Source organism: Mytilus trossulus, chromosome 1 (assembly GCF_036588685.1).
Source record: "Mytilus trossulus isolate FHL-02 chromosome 1, PNRI_Mtr1.1.1.hap1, whole genome shotgun sequence".
Taxonomy (NCBI): domain Eukaryota; kingdom Metazoa; phylum Mollusca; class Bivalvia; order Mytilida; family Mytilidae; genus Mytilus; species Mytilus trossulus.
In genome coordinates this window covers 42,460,485-42,479,760 of record NC_086373.1, presented here as the reverse complement: position 1 = coordinate 42,479,760, position 19,276 = coordinate 42,460,485, and the positions used below count along the sequence as shown (strand labels likewise).

The 19,276-nt window shown below is 31.5% G+C and overlaps 1 protein-coding gene across 1 annotated transcript; it reads right to left on the bottom strand.

Moving 5' to 3' along the window:
• Positions 1–6,117: 6,117 nt before the first annotated feature.
• On the bottom strand, positions 6,118–16,748 carry LOC134708140 (integrin beta-like protein C). Its single transcript, XM_063568456.1, has 9 exons — positions 16,640–16,748; positions 15,769–16,016; positions 15,097–15,272; positions 14,210–14,316; positions 13,105–13,376; positions 12,038–12,199; positions 11,640–11,770; positions 6,967–7,166; positions 6,118–6,347 (listed from the first exon to the last, which is right to left on the bottom strand). The coding sequence occupies exons 1-8, from the start codon at positions 16,718–16,720 to the stop codon at positions 6,979–6,981; spliced, it is 1,365 nt and encodes a 454-aa protein (XP_063424526.1). The 5' UTR covers positions 16,721–16,748; the 3' UTR covers positions 6,118–6,347; positions 6,967–6,978.
• Positions 16,749–19,276: the final 2,528 nt, after the last annotated feature.

The window sequence follows — 19,276 nt, the reverse complement described above, 5'->3', positions numbered from 1 at the left end:
TACAGGAACATCATAAAGAATACCACAATATTTAATAGTTATCCCACGAGGACGCAGTGTGTTAGTGTAAGATCACCCCGATGGCCGGAGGCCAGAGGGTGATCTAACACTGACACACCAAGTCCGAATGGGATAACTATTTTACATCCCAGCTGTTTTTTTATTAAATTTAAAACCATTTAAAATTCATAAAATCTAGTTTAGAACGCCACACAACCATTATAATATACTTTATTTATTACCATATGGTGTATACCCTTTATGACCCCCGAACACGATGAGTAGATATCCAACAATGTCAACTCGCCCCACTGGCCAATCGGCCCAGACTATATCGCCACTTCATAAAAAATTCGCCCCACTCTTGTTTACCGACTCGCTTCACTTCGAGAAAGTGTAAAATCAAATTGAACAATTAGTCTGACAACTCACTAATTAACGAAAAGGGTTTAAACCCCACTGAATAAAAGATTGCCAACTCGGCCCACTTATAAAAAATGTCTTGCTTTCTTTAAGTATGTTTAATTACAGATAGTTCGTATCCACTCGTCCTGGTCTAGTGGTATGTGTCGTGGCTTGATATGCTAAAGGTCTTGAGTTTGAATCCCAGCATATACACAGGATTTCTTTTACGCGAATTTTGATAGAAAGTCTTTTTCGTATAATTAAATATAAGTTTTATAGTGGATTTGACATTCCCGCCAAAATGTTACAGAACAAAGGAAAGCATGCATAACAAAAAATCTCAAACTTGGGTGATCTGGTAGGGTTGATCCGGCTCAGATCACACCTGTTAGAACAAAGGAGCTGGGATGTAATCTGTAGAGAAACTATAAAATCAAACTACGTTCAGTTTAAACTTTAATAACTTGAAACTTATCGTCCTTTCCATTTTTATTTTAATGTTGTGTTTCTGTTGTGTCGTGCTTCTCTTATATTTGATGCGTGTCCCTCAGTTTTAGTTTGTGACCCGGATTTGTTTTTTATCTATCGATTTATGAATTTCGAACAGCGGTATACTACTGTTGCCTTTATGTATTGCTTTGGCTTCAGTACTGAGTAATTTAGTTTAGTGTCTATAAAAAGCATGTGTATTCAAGAGGATCAGTCTGTTTATCTAAAGACGAAATATAATGTATCTATAGAATTAGCCCCAATGGTTTGAATAAGTCGATAGACGCGAAGATAGGTTATGTATTTCATGAAGTCCAAATCCTTAAAATATCATATATAGGGAAAAAGAAAAGAACAAAAACAATACTTCACATTGATCATAGAAGTCCAAAGAAATAGTAAGATATGTTTGCATGATAGATTTGAATTATAAATACTAGTAACTTCACAAGTTGAAGCCTGGTAAAAATAATATATAACTTCAAAGTCAACAAACATTTACAAATTTAAAGGAGTATGTTCGATAATGTCCTAAAATGGCCCCCTTTTTTCAAATTCGGATTTATTGACCAATATCACGATAAATTGTAGCTAATACATTGACTAGTCAGGATATAAGCCATTTTGTTGAAAAATTTTCGTTTCTGCATTTCATTATGTACTCATATTGATTTTTCACGAAAAAATCAATGAAAATGGGTAAATTTCTAAAGATTATTTGACAGGAAACATAAAGCGCATACGTCGACAACAAAGATCTTTAAAAAATAATGTTAGGGAAGACATTTAACATGTCCTTTTTGAATATTAAGCTTGTCGACGCCTGCGCTCTATGTTTCCTGGTCCTTTATTTGGTTGAAATCCAGCTGATTTTGTCAAATTTCACCAAAATCCCTTATCTTGACCTTTTTGGGATGTAAAAATCAACGTGTTAGAATTAAACTTTGACAAAAACAGCTCTGTTTAACTTTCTCACATGTCTTTAAGGCAACTTAAAACAATAATTGTCTTGTAACCATGAACTTTATAATTGGGGCCAAATATGGCACTTTCCGAACTTACTCCTTTGTTTTCAGATAGTGCACTCAATTCCCTCTATATTTAATTGTATAATGTTAAATTGTCGTAGTAAAGTAATTGTGAAGGAGATATAATAGTTACAATTTATTTTGGTCTCTTTATGAGTTTGAAGTGAAAATCATGTTTTTTATGCATAAATTGATGAAAAATATTTTATACATAAAAACATTGAAATAGAATCATTAAAATAAATGCATCTTATAAAATGGTTCAAAACTGTTACGCTTTGTATGCGATGTGTGGTAGAGATCTACTATCATTACATAATATTTAACTCAAAAGACCGATTAGAAAATAAATGCAAGCTTCAATTGAGACTAATTGCATTAAAGTTTACACAAGATTGCTTCACCATAGCGAAATGTCTCCCATGTTGTATAAATGCAAGGGTTAGATAATGTGTGTCATTTTGCTACAATGGTACGTACAAATATAGTGAAAGTCCAAGGATACCCAACGAAAAGACACATCAAGATTGCAATATAATATTGTAAACTTCACATGATGACAAAAAATCCTTACAAGTATAACATCATTCCATCAAATGTTCTCAGAGGAGTTGTATTCGCAACGTGACTCAACTGTAATACTTACAAGTATACTATCTTTGAAAAAACAAAGATGGGAGCATATTTGATTTGTCGGTTTGGTCATATTTGAATGTCTTTCATTTGACGTCAAAAGTTTGACACTTCTGATAATTAAGCACACACACTTGTCTCTCACACATATACAAATATGTAACCCCTTCTTCCCTCGTGACATTTCACTGCTTTAGGAGGTAGAACGTCATTGTTAGAAAAACGCCGTTAAGGATGTCCGCTATTCCTGTTTCTGATGGTTTGCCAGTTATTTGAAATCATCTTGTTTTATTCATTTATTGCTAATAACAATTTTGCCAACTAACCCCAACTTTACTTTCCATGATTTGATTACATGTAGTAAAAAATGCATCTTTGTTAATCCTACAAAATAATTGTTTTTCTTCCCATCTTTTCTGAAAGAAAAAAGGGCCAATGTGAAGTGTATGACATCTACGGAGAATTATTTTCCGCTAAATTTTCAATAGCTTATATCTCGAAAACAAGCACAGGGACCCTTTATTTTTTTCTGCTTTTTTAATCTCTTAATTTAATTGTGACGTATAAAATTGTCTGACGTCAGACACGCGAATCAATGAATGTGTTTGTAGATATATGTTTTTGTGTTCTGTTAAATTGTTCCTTTTTAAATTGTTGCGACTGCTGTACCCATATTTTGACTATTTTATTTATTATGTCTGTTTAGTTCACGCATCAATGTAAATATAACGGAATTTGATGAGACTGTCTACAAAGTGAGGGATTTAGCGCTATAAAACCAGGTTTAATCCACCATTTTCTACATTTGAAAATGCCTGTACCAAGTCAGGAATATGACAGTTCTTGTCCATTCGTTTTTGTTGTGTTTTGTCATTTGATTTTGCCATATGATTATGGACTTTCCGATTAGATTTTCCTCTGAGTATTTTTGTGATTTTACTTTTTATATTCTATCATTTTTTTTACAGTAAAAAACTTGTTATTTGAAACAGAGTAGCGAACATCCTTAACCATATTAAAAACATAATTAATATCGAGATTCAATTGAAGAAGATTGTGAAGAGGAGATAAATATTTAACATTGGCTTCTGTTTTGCGGGCACTGAACTATACCTTATATATAAATTCTAGAGAAAATATTACGTTATCGTTAAAAGTGAAAGCTATTTGAATCTAATTTTTACATCGATACAAAAAATCAAAATTTCTCCGCTCTATAGATTTTCATAAATGATGTCTTAAGTATGTCCATAATAAACGCATCGTATAGAATACTTATACGAGAACCACTGCTTATAAACTGTTACACGTCGGATATCATGTATAGTTACATGCATCATAAATCGAAGTTAGGGGACAAATTAAAAAAAAAGAAATTCTGAAAGTTTTATTTGACAAATTTTATACTTACTTCATTTCATGAGTTTAAATTATATTATCAAAAATAGAACTGAGAACTGTTGTATTGTAGTAAATTTACTGTGTTTGCAATTTTTATTCAAATACGTTGAATGTTGAGGAAATTTAAGCGTCAATAAAATACAATAATTTTGTATTTTACAAATAAGTCCGTTCGATAGTAAAAAGTCCTCATCGAAGCAGTCTCCTTATTAGGGTATCAAATTTATTATGAATAGTTTGTCACTCTTTATCTAAAATATTACATGTTGTTCCAATAAATTTTCATTTGTTGATTTTCAATTACGATTATAAAATCTTGATTCCACTACTATCATGGAACCAAATTTCTTTTAAATATGGAAACTGAAATTTTCCCATAAAAGTATTAATGGAAGATATTTTTTGTAAAAGAAGAGGGACGAAAGACACCAAAGGGACAGTCAAACTCGTAAATCTAAAACAAACTGACAACGCCATGGCTAAAAATGAAAAAGACAAACAGAAAAACAATAGTACACATGACACAACATAGAAAACTAAAGAATAAACAACACGAACCCCACCAAAAACTAGGGGTGATCTCAGGTGCTCCGGAAGGGTAAGCAGATCCTGCTCCACATGCGGCACCCGTCGTGTTGCTTATGTGATTACAAATCCGATAAATAGTCTAATTCGGTAGGTCAAATTCATGAAAGGGAAGATTCATTGTAACATTCGAGCTAATAAGTTTTCAACAGTAGATTGACTAAACCTGATTGAAACCCAAAATGTACCTGTACAAACAGTATAAATATAAAATGATTAACTAAAGGCAACAGTAGTATACTGCTGTTAGAAAGCCATAACTCGATTGTGAGAAAACAAACCCAGGTTAAAGAGCGTGCTAGTTGTGATGTAAAAACTGCAACTTTTTGGGAAATAATTTGGTATTGGATAAGGACTATTTCAATCCCTGTATTGTTGTTTATCTGAATATTTTCATCTTAAAGAGCTGAGATTTTCCGTCCGTAAGTTATTTTATTTTTAGCATGTAGCGTGCGCATAGTTTTTTTTTTTGTGTGAATGTTAACGTTCCATAGTTTTTATGATTTTTTTAACTACTACCTAGTGTACGTCTCAAAATATTAAACAAAACGTATGTTAGAAATAAAAATAACATTCTATCGACAATACCTATGCCGCTGCAATCGTTTACCATCATTTATATCAATGCTGCACAATTCGAAACAATCGAAACTATAACCGACTGCTCTGGAAAAAAGATAGTCCAACAACTTGTTCAATAACTAGACCAACAAAAATGATTGCAATAAAATTACGGTATTCTATGGACAATTGCTCATGGTGGCAACCATACATTCAAAATATGCTTAACCTGGTCAGAAAAGTTCACGAGGTCTTAATATTACAATTTTTCAACTAATATCTAAAGTCATATTACTTCATTAAAAATTGTCAATTTACACGATTTCAACACAAGTACCAAGTATGAGGTGGTATTGTCACAATATTTACAAAATAATAGCCAGTCTTATAACTCTTGTAAACATGGCCGAATGCAAATGGCAGTCAAACATTGTCAACTACACATGATGGAAAACAATGCTATCTAGTTTTAGAATTTTACGTTGAACAGTCTCAGAAAAGTGGCGTTTTCAGGTGTCAACAATGCTAAAAAAACAAAGTTCCATAACTCCCTAAAAATTTAATAATAAGGGGAGAAAATGGAATTATAAACACACTGACTTCCTTTCAACCTCTACATGTATACAGTGGTGCGTGTTCGTATCTTTTGGGTATTGAACAAATGACACGGAGCGGTTGTATTGTGTCTAATTTCGGAGGAAAATTTTAAAAAACATATTTTGCAACTTCTGCTCACAAAAAAAAAATCACAATCATTGCGGGTTTATTTTCATCTACTAGAAGGATTTTGAATAAAATTTGATCTTCATAAGTGCAAGTGTTTTTGGGAAGGAGTGTTCACCAAATAAGCATAAAATTTTCTCATTCATTTTATTGATATAAAATTATTTAGCAAACAATTATAGGCACTCAACAAAAAAAATACATTTATTATACGGTACAGTTTAAATACAATAAATTTGTTAAACTAAGATCATACAAAAGTCTGATAGGAAAATAAGACAAATCAATGACTAAATATATTCATTGGAGTTATAAATTCAAATAAAAAACATATCATAAGAAGAAATTAACTCTGTGAAGTGGTAGAAAATAATTTAATTGTTATGTTAGGAAACAATGTGAAAAAACGCACACACTAATCTAGTGTTCTGTCTAATAATATTTTATTAGACATGTCAATGATATGCCAAAAAAATCGGAAGGTAAATAAAATCTGAATATACTTGTGAAGTCCTCTAAGTCCTTGAAAAAGAATAAAGAAAATCATCAATATAATTGTGTTGATGCTGTAAAAATGAATCATATTAATCATGTTAAAGACTTAGGTATCTTAGCTTTAATTCGTTCAATTTTTGCTTGAATATATAAGCTTCTGTTCTCTTAATGCCATCAGTTCGTTAACTTTACTAGACAATGTGCACACAATTGTAAAAGTTGTGGATTTTATTTTTGACCCCTTCCCTTCAAAATTTGCCAACAGTGTTGCTGTCTGAAATTCAACAAAATGAACTGTAGTACTTTTGAGTTAAAAATGATTGAAGATAAAATAACTAAAATATGAAATTGAATATATTTACTGTCGCCTTAAACATGGTTCGGAATTATAGGCTTCTTGTACAAATCGAATTTTTGAATTGGGTTTCTAACTGTTTTGATTTGTCTGTTTCTTTTTTTTTTTTTAGCCATGACGTTGTCAGTTTATTTTCTATCTATGAGTTTGACTGTCTATCTGGTATCTTTCGCCCCTCTTTTATATTTACATGAATCTTTCCTTGCTTACAGCATTTTAGTTTGTTTTAGAAATTCTTTGTGATGTGAAACAAGACAGATCGAATGTTACCCGACAAAACAAATTACATACCTAGTATACAAATTAAGTCTTACAAGATCCTACTCGATCACATGTCAATTTTTGCTGGCACCACTCAGTTCCAGGAGCACATGGCATAATATATCCAATTCCAAGTTCGTTACATTGAATAAAATGTGATGGGCAACTAGACTCCAGGTAAAACAATGGTGGGACGGCTGCTACTGCTTGGATGCATTTAGTACGTACTTCTATAATCAAAATAAATCCAAAATAAATCCAATAAAAATCATTTGAAGATCTATTGACAATTTAAAGATAGAAATATAGAATTGATGTATAAAATTGGCATTTTGGAATTAAATTTCCCGTCGGTTTTCCAATAACATAACAAAAATGTGCGCTGCAATATCTTAGTTAACAGTCAAAACCATTTTTTGATATAACATTACATGCATAGTTTAATATGCCAGCTATGCTGGCACTTATGGTAGAAGCATCGTTTTGGGACAAAGAACGATAACTCTTGCTAGACGACCCATCTGAAAAGTTTCGTCACTCTCGTTAAATCTCGTACGATTTTTTTTTTTAATGGCTGCCAAAATTCTCGTTTAATCGCGATCTTGTAAAAACGGGGCAGAACGGAACAAATTCGATGTTAAATACGACATGAATTTTTATTTGTTTGCAAAAACAAGAATTCAGAAATGTTGGCTACTTGTGTAGCTTATTTAAATTTTATTGTACCACGGAAATTACCGAAGTAATGACAACAACATCCGACGCCATGTTTCGTCTGCTTCAACATTCCATTATCAGTGAGGTCAAAGCAAATTAACTGTCCTAAATAATCACAGGTACTTCATTAAAAAGTCACAAAATCATAGTTTACGAAAACATATTTAGCGTAAAAGTTCCGTCCAGCCATGGGAACACAGAAAAAAAACTCTGCAAGCAATATATTTCGCATTTCTTTTTACAAATTGACCATGTCGGGCATTCGGGGTAAACTCCGGTGCACTGGTTGACCATGACTCCTTTTATGTTCATCTGCCACATATCATTATTCCCCACACCAAGGAACAGTGATAATTATACAGTTGAATGTGATCACGGTTATTCATGTAGTCAATGGCGAATCCAGCATTTTTCATAAAAAGGGGGGGGGGTCTGACGGTGCGCTCAAGTCATGCTTCAGTTATTCCCTATATAATCATCATTTTTTCCCTAAAGAAAAGGGTCTCCCTCTGGATCCTTTGGTAGTCCACAGACTAATTCAAAACTTAACAAAAGTTAAAACATTCAAATAATTCACAATCTTCTTATTCTGTACTTTCTAAATAGCAAACTCTCAAGACATCTTTTCATTGATTATGTCAAACCTTATACAGTCCCAGGAAATGGAAACTGTTTTGTTTTCTCTCTCTAAGTTTAATCATAAAAGGAGACTTGAGTCTGAGTAGTACATTTAGAACTGACTACTGTATATATTGTATGCTTCAATATTGTCCAAAATTGGATTTTATGGGAAGATGGAGTTATTATGATAACCCACGAGAATAAACCATGATGTGTATATAGGGCATGTTACTTGGAAGAATGTGGGCTACATCCTTTAAAATTCAAGCTGCAGCAGTCGCCTGCATATTTTATGCATCAGTTTATCCCTGATCAAAACATTTTCACTCTACCAAGTACTTTATGACTATATCACTATCAGGTTCACATTTCAACCTATTTAGCAATACACACTTATGATATAACATCACAGTACAAAAATTGTACTCAGTAACCAAATTGCACCTATTCAACAAAAAATACCTGCAAAAAAACTTACAAGTTTTGTTTCACCATGTGAAATTATCTTATTATCATCTTTTTACTCTGGTACATTAATTAATAAGTGATAGATTTCTCTTAGAAGAAATTTAAAGGTCTGAGTGACTATAAACTATACAGAGAACAATACCTGTTGTATTTGTTCAATGGGACAAAAGAACTGCAAAAAGTTAAAATGGACAGGTAACTAACTACCAGGTGAATCTATGGAAAGGTTCAATTGGGTTCCAATAAAATGAGCAAATTAAATGTGTTACCATGAACATCCTTTTCTTCCAAAAATAATAGTTACAGCATGAAATAAAACAAAATCTCTTTTTATATCCCAGTTTAAAGGATTTGAAATTAACCATACATGTAAAGATGTATGGAATTTGGGTTCCTGTCTCATTACAGGATCATGGATTGTTTGGATGTTATTTCAAACTAATTTTTCAATGACTGTACATGGACTCAAAATTAAATTGGTATAACTCTATTGTAAACAAGGGAAGTCTACAAAATAAGCACAGAATAAACTTTTGTCTGGTACATAAAAAAAAGTTTGTTAAAAAAAACTGACAATTTAGGTAAAATTAGGGTATTCTCATGTTAGCAAATTTATTTTCATGACCAAAAAAAGTGCAAACCTAAAGGCAATAAAATGCTTTGCCATGCACAGCCTGATACGACTGCAGATGTATATTGAGCATATAAATAACACCATTTTTTTTTTATGTCAGTTGAAATCAAACATATTTTAATCTAAGATCCTTTAGATCAATATGGACTAATTTGAAAACAGGCACAGGTAGACCCACATATTTCCATTCAGCAGAAGTCTCGAACTACATGTACATATCTCCTTAATTCCATATGATAGTAAGTCCTACTAACTATTGAAAATGTGTACATTTAATTTTTTCTAGCTCCTCTCATGTGAAAGCAGAACCTTTTTGGTCACTATTTATGTGTTGCGTCTAAATAAGAATTGTAACACTTTATAGTGACTGAACAGGTTAAACAAATACTTCTTAGGAAACAGAAAAAGAAGACAACTTGAAACAGCACAGCCATGCCAGTATATGTATGTATAAAACTCAGATCAGAATAGCATAGACAATGTGTTAGTTCTATGTCCTTGTGAATTTATTGTGAGGAAAGTTATCAATAATTCTGCAGATAATGAAATTTATTCAAGTGTTTTGTACATTGCTGTTAAAATTTTCACACAATCAGTGAAACATTCAAACAAGCTAAACTGAATTTTTATTACTGAAAGTTTCAAACATTGACAAATGTTTTATTTACCAAATAACTCATGTGTTTCTGTGAGAGAGAAAAAATCATGTCCATTTTGGAATTAAAGGGAAAGATGATCCTTTTCTCGCTCTGGTGCATGTCAATTGTGAATATATACTTACGGTTACCAAATATATTTTCTTTATCATGATACTCACATCAACATTATCAAGAAGTACATGTACATCATAGGAAAAATGCACAGACTACAGATAAAATGTTTAAAACACCATATTTTGAGTGCATCTCCTGCCAAATCTGTACTAGATGAGTATAATTGATGTAAATAAGGTAATTTTTGGAAGAAAAACCCAAAATATAAAAATAAAAATACCTCCAATAATGTACTATAACCCCAAAATCAATTCTTATCTTCCTTTTGAGTTTTGTGTATGAACCTCCTGGTAAAATTTCATGGAATTCCATTTACTTAACTCAAGTTATTGTCTGAAACCAAATGTGTTTTTTTTTAACATGCTTGTATTTCCCATTTCCATTCTCAATTTTTTTTTGCTATCATATAAGAACTTGAAAAGTAAGCTACATTATGTACATGTAACAAAAAAAATATATGCAAGAAATGACATAAAACTGACTCTGAATTAAATAGTACATGTCAGATATTGATGTAGAACTCACAAACTGAAGATGATCAGAAATACAAATGTTTTTATTCAGTCAGATTTTTTTTTACCGAAGCCCTTCAGCGCTATCATTTAAAATTATTTAGTCAAAATTTAACACTAGTATTAAGGTTTATCATAACAAATTGGCAAATACAGTCTTATTATCACCTAAAAAATACTGTGTACAGACTGACATGTGCGGTTTGGGAAGTTTTTATGTTTTTAGATATATAAAAGTTAAATTTAATTTGCATATCTGAAAGATAAAATCATTTTTGGCAAAGATCTGGATTCAAAATATTTTTTTGTCCTATGCTTTTTTATTCATCAATTTGGGAATCAGAATATTTTTTTCAAGAAAAATAGCATTTTCCATCTGAACTTATAATTTTATTTTAGATATAAACAAAACGTTATTGTAGCCTTGGACATTCGTTCTGAACATGCATGAAATATTTGCCACTGAACGTTAAACCACCAACAACCAATCAATATCTAGGACATTATAAAGCTGGCATTTAAGGTAGCGCCTTCCTCATATTAGTATGTTTAATGTATATAGTCCTCAGAAAAGACAAAAAATACACTTCATTAATGCAAGTGTACGTCTTAAATCTAATATTCTAATCTTATTTAATTAATCAATGCGACAGGAATCAAATTTTCGACAACATTATAAGCGTGGATATAACGTGTCTCTAACATTCCACATTTTCAATACTGTATTTAAAACTCAGTTTCAAAATAAGTTTTGCATTCATCAATTTGTACTGTAAAAAAAATACAAATGAGGTGAACTACTTGAACTAATTGTAAAAGGAATACAATTATTATTTAAGAGAAAGTCGAAGATAATAAAGAAAACGCTAATAACGGGTGTTATGTATAAAATTATTTTTTAAATAACATGTATAATTAAGTCATCTTTTCAAAATCTAAATACAATTATTTGGAAGACTTTTTGCACAATAATCTTACTTTCAGGAGTTTTAAAAGCACTGCAACTTGGATTTAGAACAACCACAGCGTCAGACCCAGGATTTTCAGTCACCTGACTAACCACATGGTCGTCAACTACAAGTGTAGCACATGTTTGATCGGATGATTGACTGAAAAAGAAAGTGAAATAAGATTGGAAGTTTCGTCTCATTAACAACTGATTTAGATAAATGATATGCTACATTAAATTAGGGAACAGAAGTTTGTTGAAAACAAAAGATTAAAGAGACGGTTGAAATTAATACGCAATTGATTTTTAAATAACAAGTATTTTCGTGTCCATTGTTATTTTAATTCGTATTTTTTTAATATATACTTCATCATTGATTGTTCATCATAAAATTAGTACTGGGTCAAAATGACAAAAAAAGGCATACCCCATATTATCAACCGCTGTAAAACAAAACAGATGGGTGCCTATCTGGTTTTTCGTTGGTTTCCAGGTGACAGTCACAAACCATTCTCTTCCAGACGTTCCATATGAAAATAATTCAGATTTGATCATTCCAATGGGAGAAACAGTGTCAATTGCTGTTACTCTAATCACATGGAGTAAATAAAATAAACATTTAGGATATTATTTACATAAAGTATTTTAAAGCATCCAAAACGGCTTGTCTGTATTTTCTTTTAACAAGGGATGAACCCTGGCATTTACAAATTAAAGGGACGTTAATAAGTGCCTGTTATAACTGTAATAAAATTTTTGAATTGATAAACCGATACAGTATTCTAATAAAGAATGATTCTAAAGAAGTTTTTTCAAGGAAAGGAACGATAAATAGTTAAGAAATTATTATGTGCACAATTAACGTAGAATTTCTAAATTTAGCGCTTTGCAATTTGATTCTCACTTGCTATTACTAGATTGTCACTTGAATAAAAGAACTTGATACCAAAGACTAAATGCATTGCAGTTGTTTTTTGTCTGAAAATTGAAAATGAAAACTTGCATGTTTTTTTTTATTAAGAATCAACCTGTGTCAGAATTGACAACATTTTCGAATTTGATTTCTCAAAACTAAAACGACAAAAAAATATTCGTACACAGACTTTCCTTTACTCATTTAGTAAGTATCGCAACTATATAAAAAGAATCTAGAAATAATTTTGAACAAAATTTATTCTGACACATTTATTCGTATTGTTCTGTGTTGCAAACACCAGAAAAAAAATTAAATCTAGTTTGATAAAAATTATTCCTACAAATATTTTTAATCATGAACAGCCAATGAACAGAAGTTAAACAATATCAACAGATAATTTAAAATTGTAAAAATACATATTCCTGTCATTAGTAAATATAATGCGATCATCTTAAATAAACGTTAAAATTATCATTGTATCAAAACTAAAATAAATATGATATCGGCCGCTACTTTTTAAACTGATAAACTGACAACCTGTCATATTAATCAAACTATTTCTTAAATGTCCGTCTTACCTTAATGTTTCCCCACCACTTCTAGCAAGAATCGACTCATTAAATATAGTGTTGACAGGGATGTGATGAATCGAACCGTCAGTTATTATATTGGGCGGTAAAACTGGTCTGGAGGCACACGATTCGCTTGATCTGGCAACGACAACCAAAAACTGCAATGGAACACTGCTGAGAGGAACTGTATCGGAAGACTTCTGAAAGTCTTCGATTTGCAATGCTACTGCGTACCAACCCAATGAGCTTGTTGCGTTATAGCTCAATACACAAGAGCTCTAAAACAAAATCATACATATTGAACAATCCAAGTTCGGTGCATATGATCTTTTCAATTTTCTCATTATATGGAGAAAAGGAAAGTTAACTAGGCATAACAACACGTACACATAAGTTATTGTAGTTGGTAAGCCACACAATGAATTTAAGCCTACAGTTTATGCAAGTTTTATAGATGTAGGGAACAAAACAAAGTCACTATGTTCTTACACTTCCGTTTCTCAGTTAAAACGATTCAGAAATTGCTTGTCGGTCTTATTTGCTCATCGAATTCAGCAATGACTGTGGTATACAATTGACTAGTTTAACCACAGGCTTTTAATTGTCCTTATGGATTGAATAATCCTTTAAGCGTCAAAACTGCGGTTTTCTCACAATAGAACTGGCAAATGCTAGAATTCTAAAATCCGTGAAAATATTGGTGATTTCTGGTCTTGAAAAAAATATATTTTTCTGTTTGAATTATTGTTATTAATATTTTCTGGTTCCTACTTTATTTTGCAAAATATAAAAAGCATATGTTCAACAATATAGGGTTATTGCATGAATATTGGGGAATATTGTCCCCAGTAGGATTTTATATTGCACGAGCTTGCGAGTGCAATATATGTTCTACGAGGGACAATATTCCCCAATATTCATACAATAACCCTTTTATTGTATAGCGATATAATATTTGAAAGTAAAAATTGGTTTAAGCTAAGATTTTGTCGTTGATGACGTCATGAATTTTGAAGATTTATAGCACTAGTGCAATATTGCAATATATTGCACGCTAACTTTTGGTTACTTTCTGTGGGAGATATTATATTGCTATGCAATAATATATTACCTCATCTAAATGAGAACCATTGAGTGCCTGACATACTCCACCACATTCATCATTTGGAGTTTTTGTAGACCACCGACAACGTATAACATCACCATCATCATCAGAAACTATAAACAAAATGTATTGTTATGTAATTGTTGCTCTTTTTCAGTATATTGAATAAAATTATGTTTTGGATTTCAAAAAATATTACGTCTAATGTAAGGAGATTCCCTTGTTCGTCAATATTTTTGACAAATGGTTCAGTTTATGAAATATCATATAGTTTTATTTATATAGCATTTGGGATCACGTTATGTGTTTTCTTCAAGTGACAGGAAGACTTCAGTCGTCTGTAATAAGTTTATATACGTTGCTATTTTCGATCGTAGTCAAGTAATAACCCGCAATTAGCTAAAATACCTTCCAAATACATGTAGTCATCTTTCTTGCACTTTTTAGACCAACCTGTAATTAAGTCATTCTCTGTACAGACTTGACCATTTATCACAGACTCTCAGCCTTCCTTATGTAGAGATTGGGACAAAAACGAGCGAGTAGCTCGCAGAACCCGCGTTATTAACACGTGTCAATGGGGTTCTTATTTTTTTTCGTTTTTCGTTTTAGAGTGTGTTATCTTTTTACTGTTCCTAATCTGATCATCTTCAACCATGTATCCCTATTAATTAGACTTATGAACTGTGCCTTTTCCTCTAATTATGCTATTTTAAAATTGATCAAATTTGTAAATTGCAAAAAAAATAGAAACATTTTAGATTTTTCATGGAAGAAAATAATAGTGAACCGATGGAAAAAACATCTGTTAGTGTTCAGATATCCAACGTTTCTATGAAAAGCAAAATTATCTAGTGTTAAACCGGTACTTTGTTTGAGACATGTTTACATACCGGGTATTTTCAATGTATAGTCACATCCATAATTGAATCTGACAATAGGTTGCATTGCAGAGATTGGAGAGGAGTTTATTTTCCCAGTGTCTTTTCGTTTGTTCAGATCTGCTGTAGTCCGCATCATCCAGGTTGAACCTCCTTCGACTAGAGTTATCCAACAACAGCTTGTAAAACTTTCAAAAAATAAATATTGTTGAAACAATTTCAAATATTTTCAATGTTACTTGAATTCACATCATTACGATCGGGAAGATTAAACATTGATGTTAAATTTGCAATTGAGCTTGAGTGAATTTTTGCTAACAATTTTAGCTTTCCAAGTAACGACCTCTTCGGTAACATTATTTAGGCTGATTAAAATGAGAGAAAAAAATAAGGTTCACTAAATATTTAATGGTAAATACACTTAACAATGTTTTATTTAACTATATTTAAATGTGACTAATTTATTTTTTCGAAGCACCTCAAGTTTGTATCTAGTGAATACATAATAAAATCAAAAAACTAATGGCAAACAAATAATTGATTAACGCCTATGACTCATTTTCTATCTCTTGAACAGCATTTTTGATTTGTATATCGGGCTTTTCTGATATTTTTTTCTTTTCTGTCCAAAAAGTATTTAATCCTTTTTATCTTCCCTTTTCTCCCCCAATTACAAACACTAACCCAAATTGGTATAGGTTGTCACTAGATGTAGGAAGGTTGTATTTTATGCTGTTGGTACCCGTTGTCCATTTTTCAGTGTCACTAAAGTCAGTGCAGTAATATGACATAGTAGTTATTGATCCCTTGCATCCCTTTAGACACTGTAGAGTCCCTTCGCCAGAGATTAAGGTTCCGTTGTCTATTATGTTTTCGTCGCACATGTGGCTATACGTACTTCTTTGGAAAGCCACTCTGTAGTTAATCTCAATCTGCAATGTGTCAATAAATCTGTTCATATTTTTAACTATAAATAGAACGTATAGATATCGAACTGTTATTTTAAACTTTTACACATTGATATAAAAATAAACACACGCGTTTGTTTTCTTTTTCTTAAAAAAATAATAAATCGTGTTGATTGCAACTTAATGACTTGATTATTTAACGGTGAACAACTGAATGACACAATTATTCAACACATGAACAACCTAATAACACAATTATCTAACACGTTATTTTTTTGGTGTTGGAAACAGTTATCAAAGGTATCAGGATAACAATTTAATACGTCAAACGCGCGTTTCGTCTACATAAGACTTATCAGTTACGCTCAGATCAAAAAAGTTATAAAGCCCCAAAAAGTACAAAGTTGAAGAGCATTGAGCTCGCAGTCATTGAGGATCCAAAATTCAAAACTAGCTGTAGTCAACATCATCCAGGTTGAACATCCTTCGACTAGACTTATCCAACAACTGCTTGTAAAACATAACGTTAATTTTATGGCTATGACGTTAAACTTAAATTGTAAGAACAGTTGAATTTTTAATATAAAATTTTAATTATGCTATGAATTGTTATATTCATATGATTTATGAAAAGTTTTGAATTTTACCTGATTATTTTCAGCTGGCTTCCATGATATAAAGCCCCCACGAAAATGACTGCTCTCTACTACATGGAAATATAGTATCATACAAGTAAACCAAAATGTTGAAGAACCATACATGATTGTATTATATTTCACTTGGTGTGCTGAATTTCTTTATATACTTTTTGGAACAAGGAAGAACATGTGTTTTATTCTAATTCAGTAATTGATTGGTTGAAATGATTAGCACTGGGTCAGTCAGCTATATATTTTATCAAAGCAACGACAATTATCGTGTAAATGTTTGAGAAAAATTAAGAAGTCAAAAAAGTCAATTGATTTATAGAAGAGGGATATATTATCGGTACTCAAAGCTGTCAGGATTCGGATAACAGTATTTATCTATAACATTAATGCATGGTTACTTGCTTTTTTGGCATTAGATACAAATAAAGCTAACAATACTCAAATTTCTCAAATCCTTACTATTCAAACATTATGCAATCTATTCCGACAAAATCTTTGATGTACAGGCAATGATTCACACACAATCATTTCAGATGACACTTATCCATGTTATACACATGCAAATATTATCAATAGCTACGTACGTGTGTTAAATGAACTCTTAAAGTGCATGTATAAATGCACTACATTTAGTGCAACTTTTGTCTAGACTTAGAAAGGTAGTATTCCCAAAAACAGTAATTTTCTATCAGTTTGTTCATAGATTGTCAGTGTCTTGGAAGTTTTCTCTTATATATTTTTTACAGTTCACCCGAATTATCTGAATTATTCATAGATTTGTTTTATCAAGATTAAAGCTTGGTGATAAATGTTTCACTGGAACTTTGAGATACAGAAAAACAATAGACCACCCTCATTCGTTTTGAGTTTTCTCTAGTGTATGTGATAACATATACGGTACCAATTTTAAAGCACTAGATGCGCATTTCGATAACAATTGTCTCATCAGTGATGTTCAATGCTAAATATTTGAATATCCAAAATCTTATACAAATAAAATGTTGAAAAACAGATCAAACCAAAAAGGACCAACAGCGTAACCAAATCCGGACATAGAATGAGAGCATGTGATGAGGGAGATGAATTCCTTTTTGAAAATATTTCCAAAATTTTGTAACAGCAAATGTTCACGAACTAGGATACAAGGCTGATTATTATTCTAGGTACTAACAATTCACCAGCAGAGTAATCGATCTAATTATAGTATTATCATAAACGGTAACAATTTTGATGACTCTCCAGTGATGATCGAGGACAAAATATTTGATTCAGAATATTCAGCAACAACGATAAAAAATACACATTAATTTTTTTGGCGATATATCAATGCGGCAAAGAAATGGGTAATCTTGCGTTGATTCATGCATGTAACCTTAATCACATTGATTGGGGAATGTTTGAGAATTTAGGTATTGTTTTTTTTTCGAATCAGTCAACTAAATGGTTCACCCTTGTTTCATTTTCAATATTGACATTCTAGTACATGCACAATCTATCTCCAGGTAAGGGGTTAAATTCAAGTTCACATCAGTATGAAGAAACATATTGTAGCAAATCATAAAGTTTGTGTAAAATAAGTACACCATAGATTACTAGAAGAGGGACATCGGTGTAAAAAAAATGAACATTGTAATCGTATAGATGAAATATTGGCATGTAATGTATTTAGTTTATTGTTTCTTCCGATGTCATTTACTCCTTAGGAAAGAAAAGTCCTATTGATAATAAAATCACATCTTTTTTATTCAATTATCATTATATGCTTATCCATTCATCAATATATTTATCGAACATTTTTGCCATACTTGTATTAGGAATAATGCAAAAGTCAACCAATTCAAGTTCATTAAACTGTTATGTTTGAAATACTAAAACTGTTTTACCTCAGGAATAGATTACCTTAATTGTTTTTGGTCCTAAATGCTCTTCAACTTCGTACTTTGTTTGACCTTTTTAACATTTTTTTTATTCGAGCGTCAGTGATGAGTCTTTTGTAGATGAAACGCGGGTCTGGTACAAATTTATATCTCAATCCTAGTATCTATAATGAAACACCAATTATATAACTCATCCAAGAGGTTTTGTAAAATATTTTTTTTAATATTTGCTAACAGTACAATATCATCAGCACACTACAAAATACATACTTTTTTCTTCCCCAATGTCGACACATACAGCTGTCTAATTTACTCAATAACGCCTAATAAAGCTTTCGTATAGCTTAAATAAACTTACTTTAGATAACTAATTTTACTTTTTGATTTTGTATTTAAGATATGACAAGCTTAAGTAATCTCCACCTTGTCTATATAGTGACTAAGATGGCGTTTCACCTAAACGTTTGCCCATCAATGACGATAACATTAGTTCCAACAACATATGTCAAACTTGAATTTGCGACTTCGGAATTTCAAGGCTCAGTAGATAATTCCAAAACGAATGCTTGCCAGATGAAAAATACATATCAATAAGAAAAAAGATTGTTCTCAACCCTTACCCTTCCCCCTTCCACACAAAATAGCAAATAACATCTTTGAATTATTCCACCTAATGAAAGTTCTTGCTAGATTCAAAATGTTTGAATCCTTAAAAGGTATTAATATGGGGCTCGTTTTAATAACCTAGAGATCATCT

What these genes read in the sequence shown, in the direction of transcription:
- LOC134708140 (XM_063568456.1), bottom strand. Translation starts at nt 16,720, where the DNA reads ATGATACTATATTTCCATGTAGTAGAGAGCAGTCATTTTCGTGGGGGC. An exon ending in AGCCAGCTGAAAATAATCAG is followed by an intron (nt 16,017 to 16,639) that starts GTAAAATTCAAA and finishes GACACATTGCAG; the next exon opens with ATTGAGATTAACTACAGAGT. An exon ending in ACAGCGGTTGATAATATGGG is followed by an intron (nt 11,771 to 12,037) that starts GTATGCCTTTTT and finishes TTTCTTTTTCAG; the next exon opens with TCAATCATCCGATCAAACAT.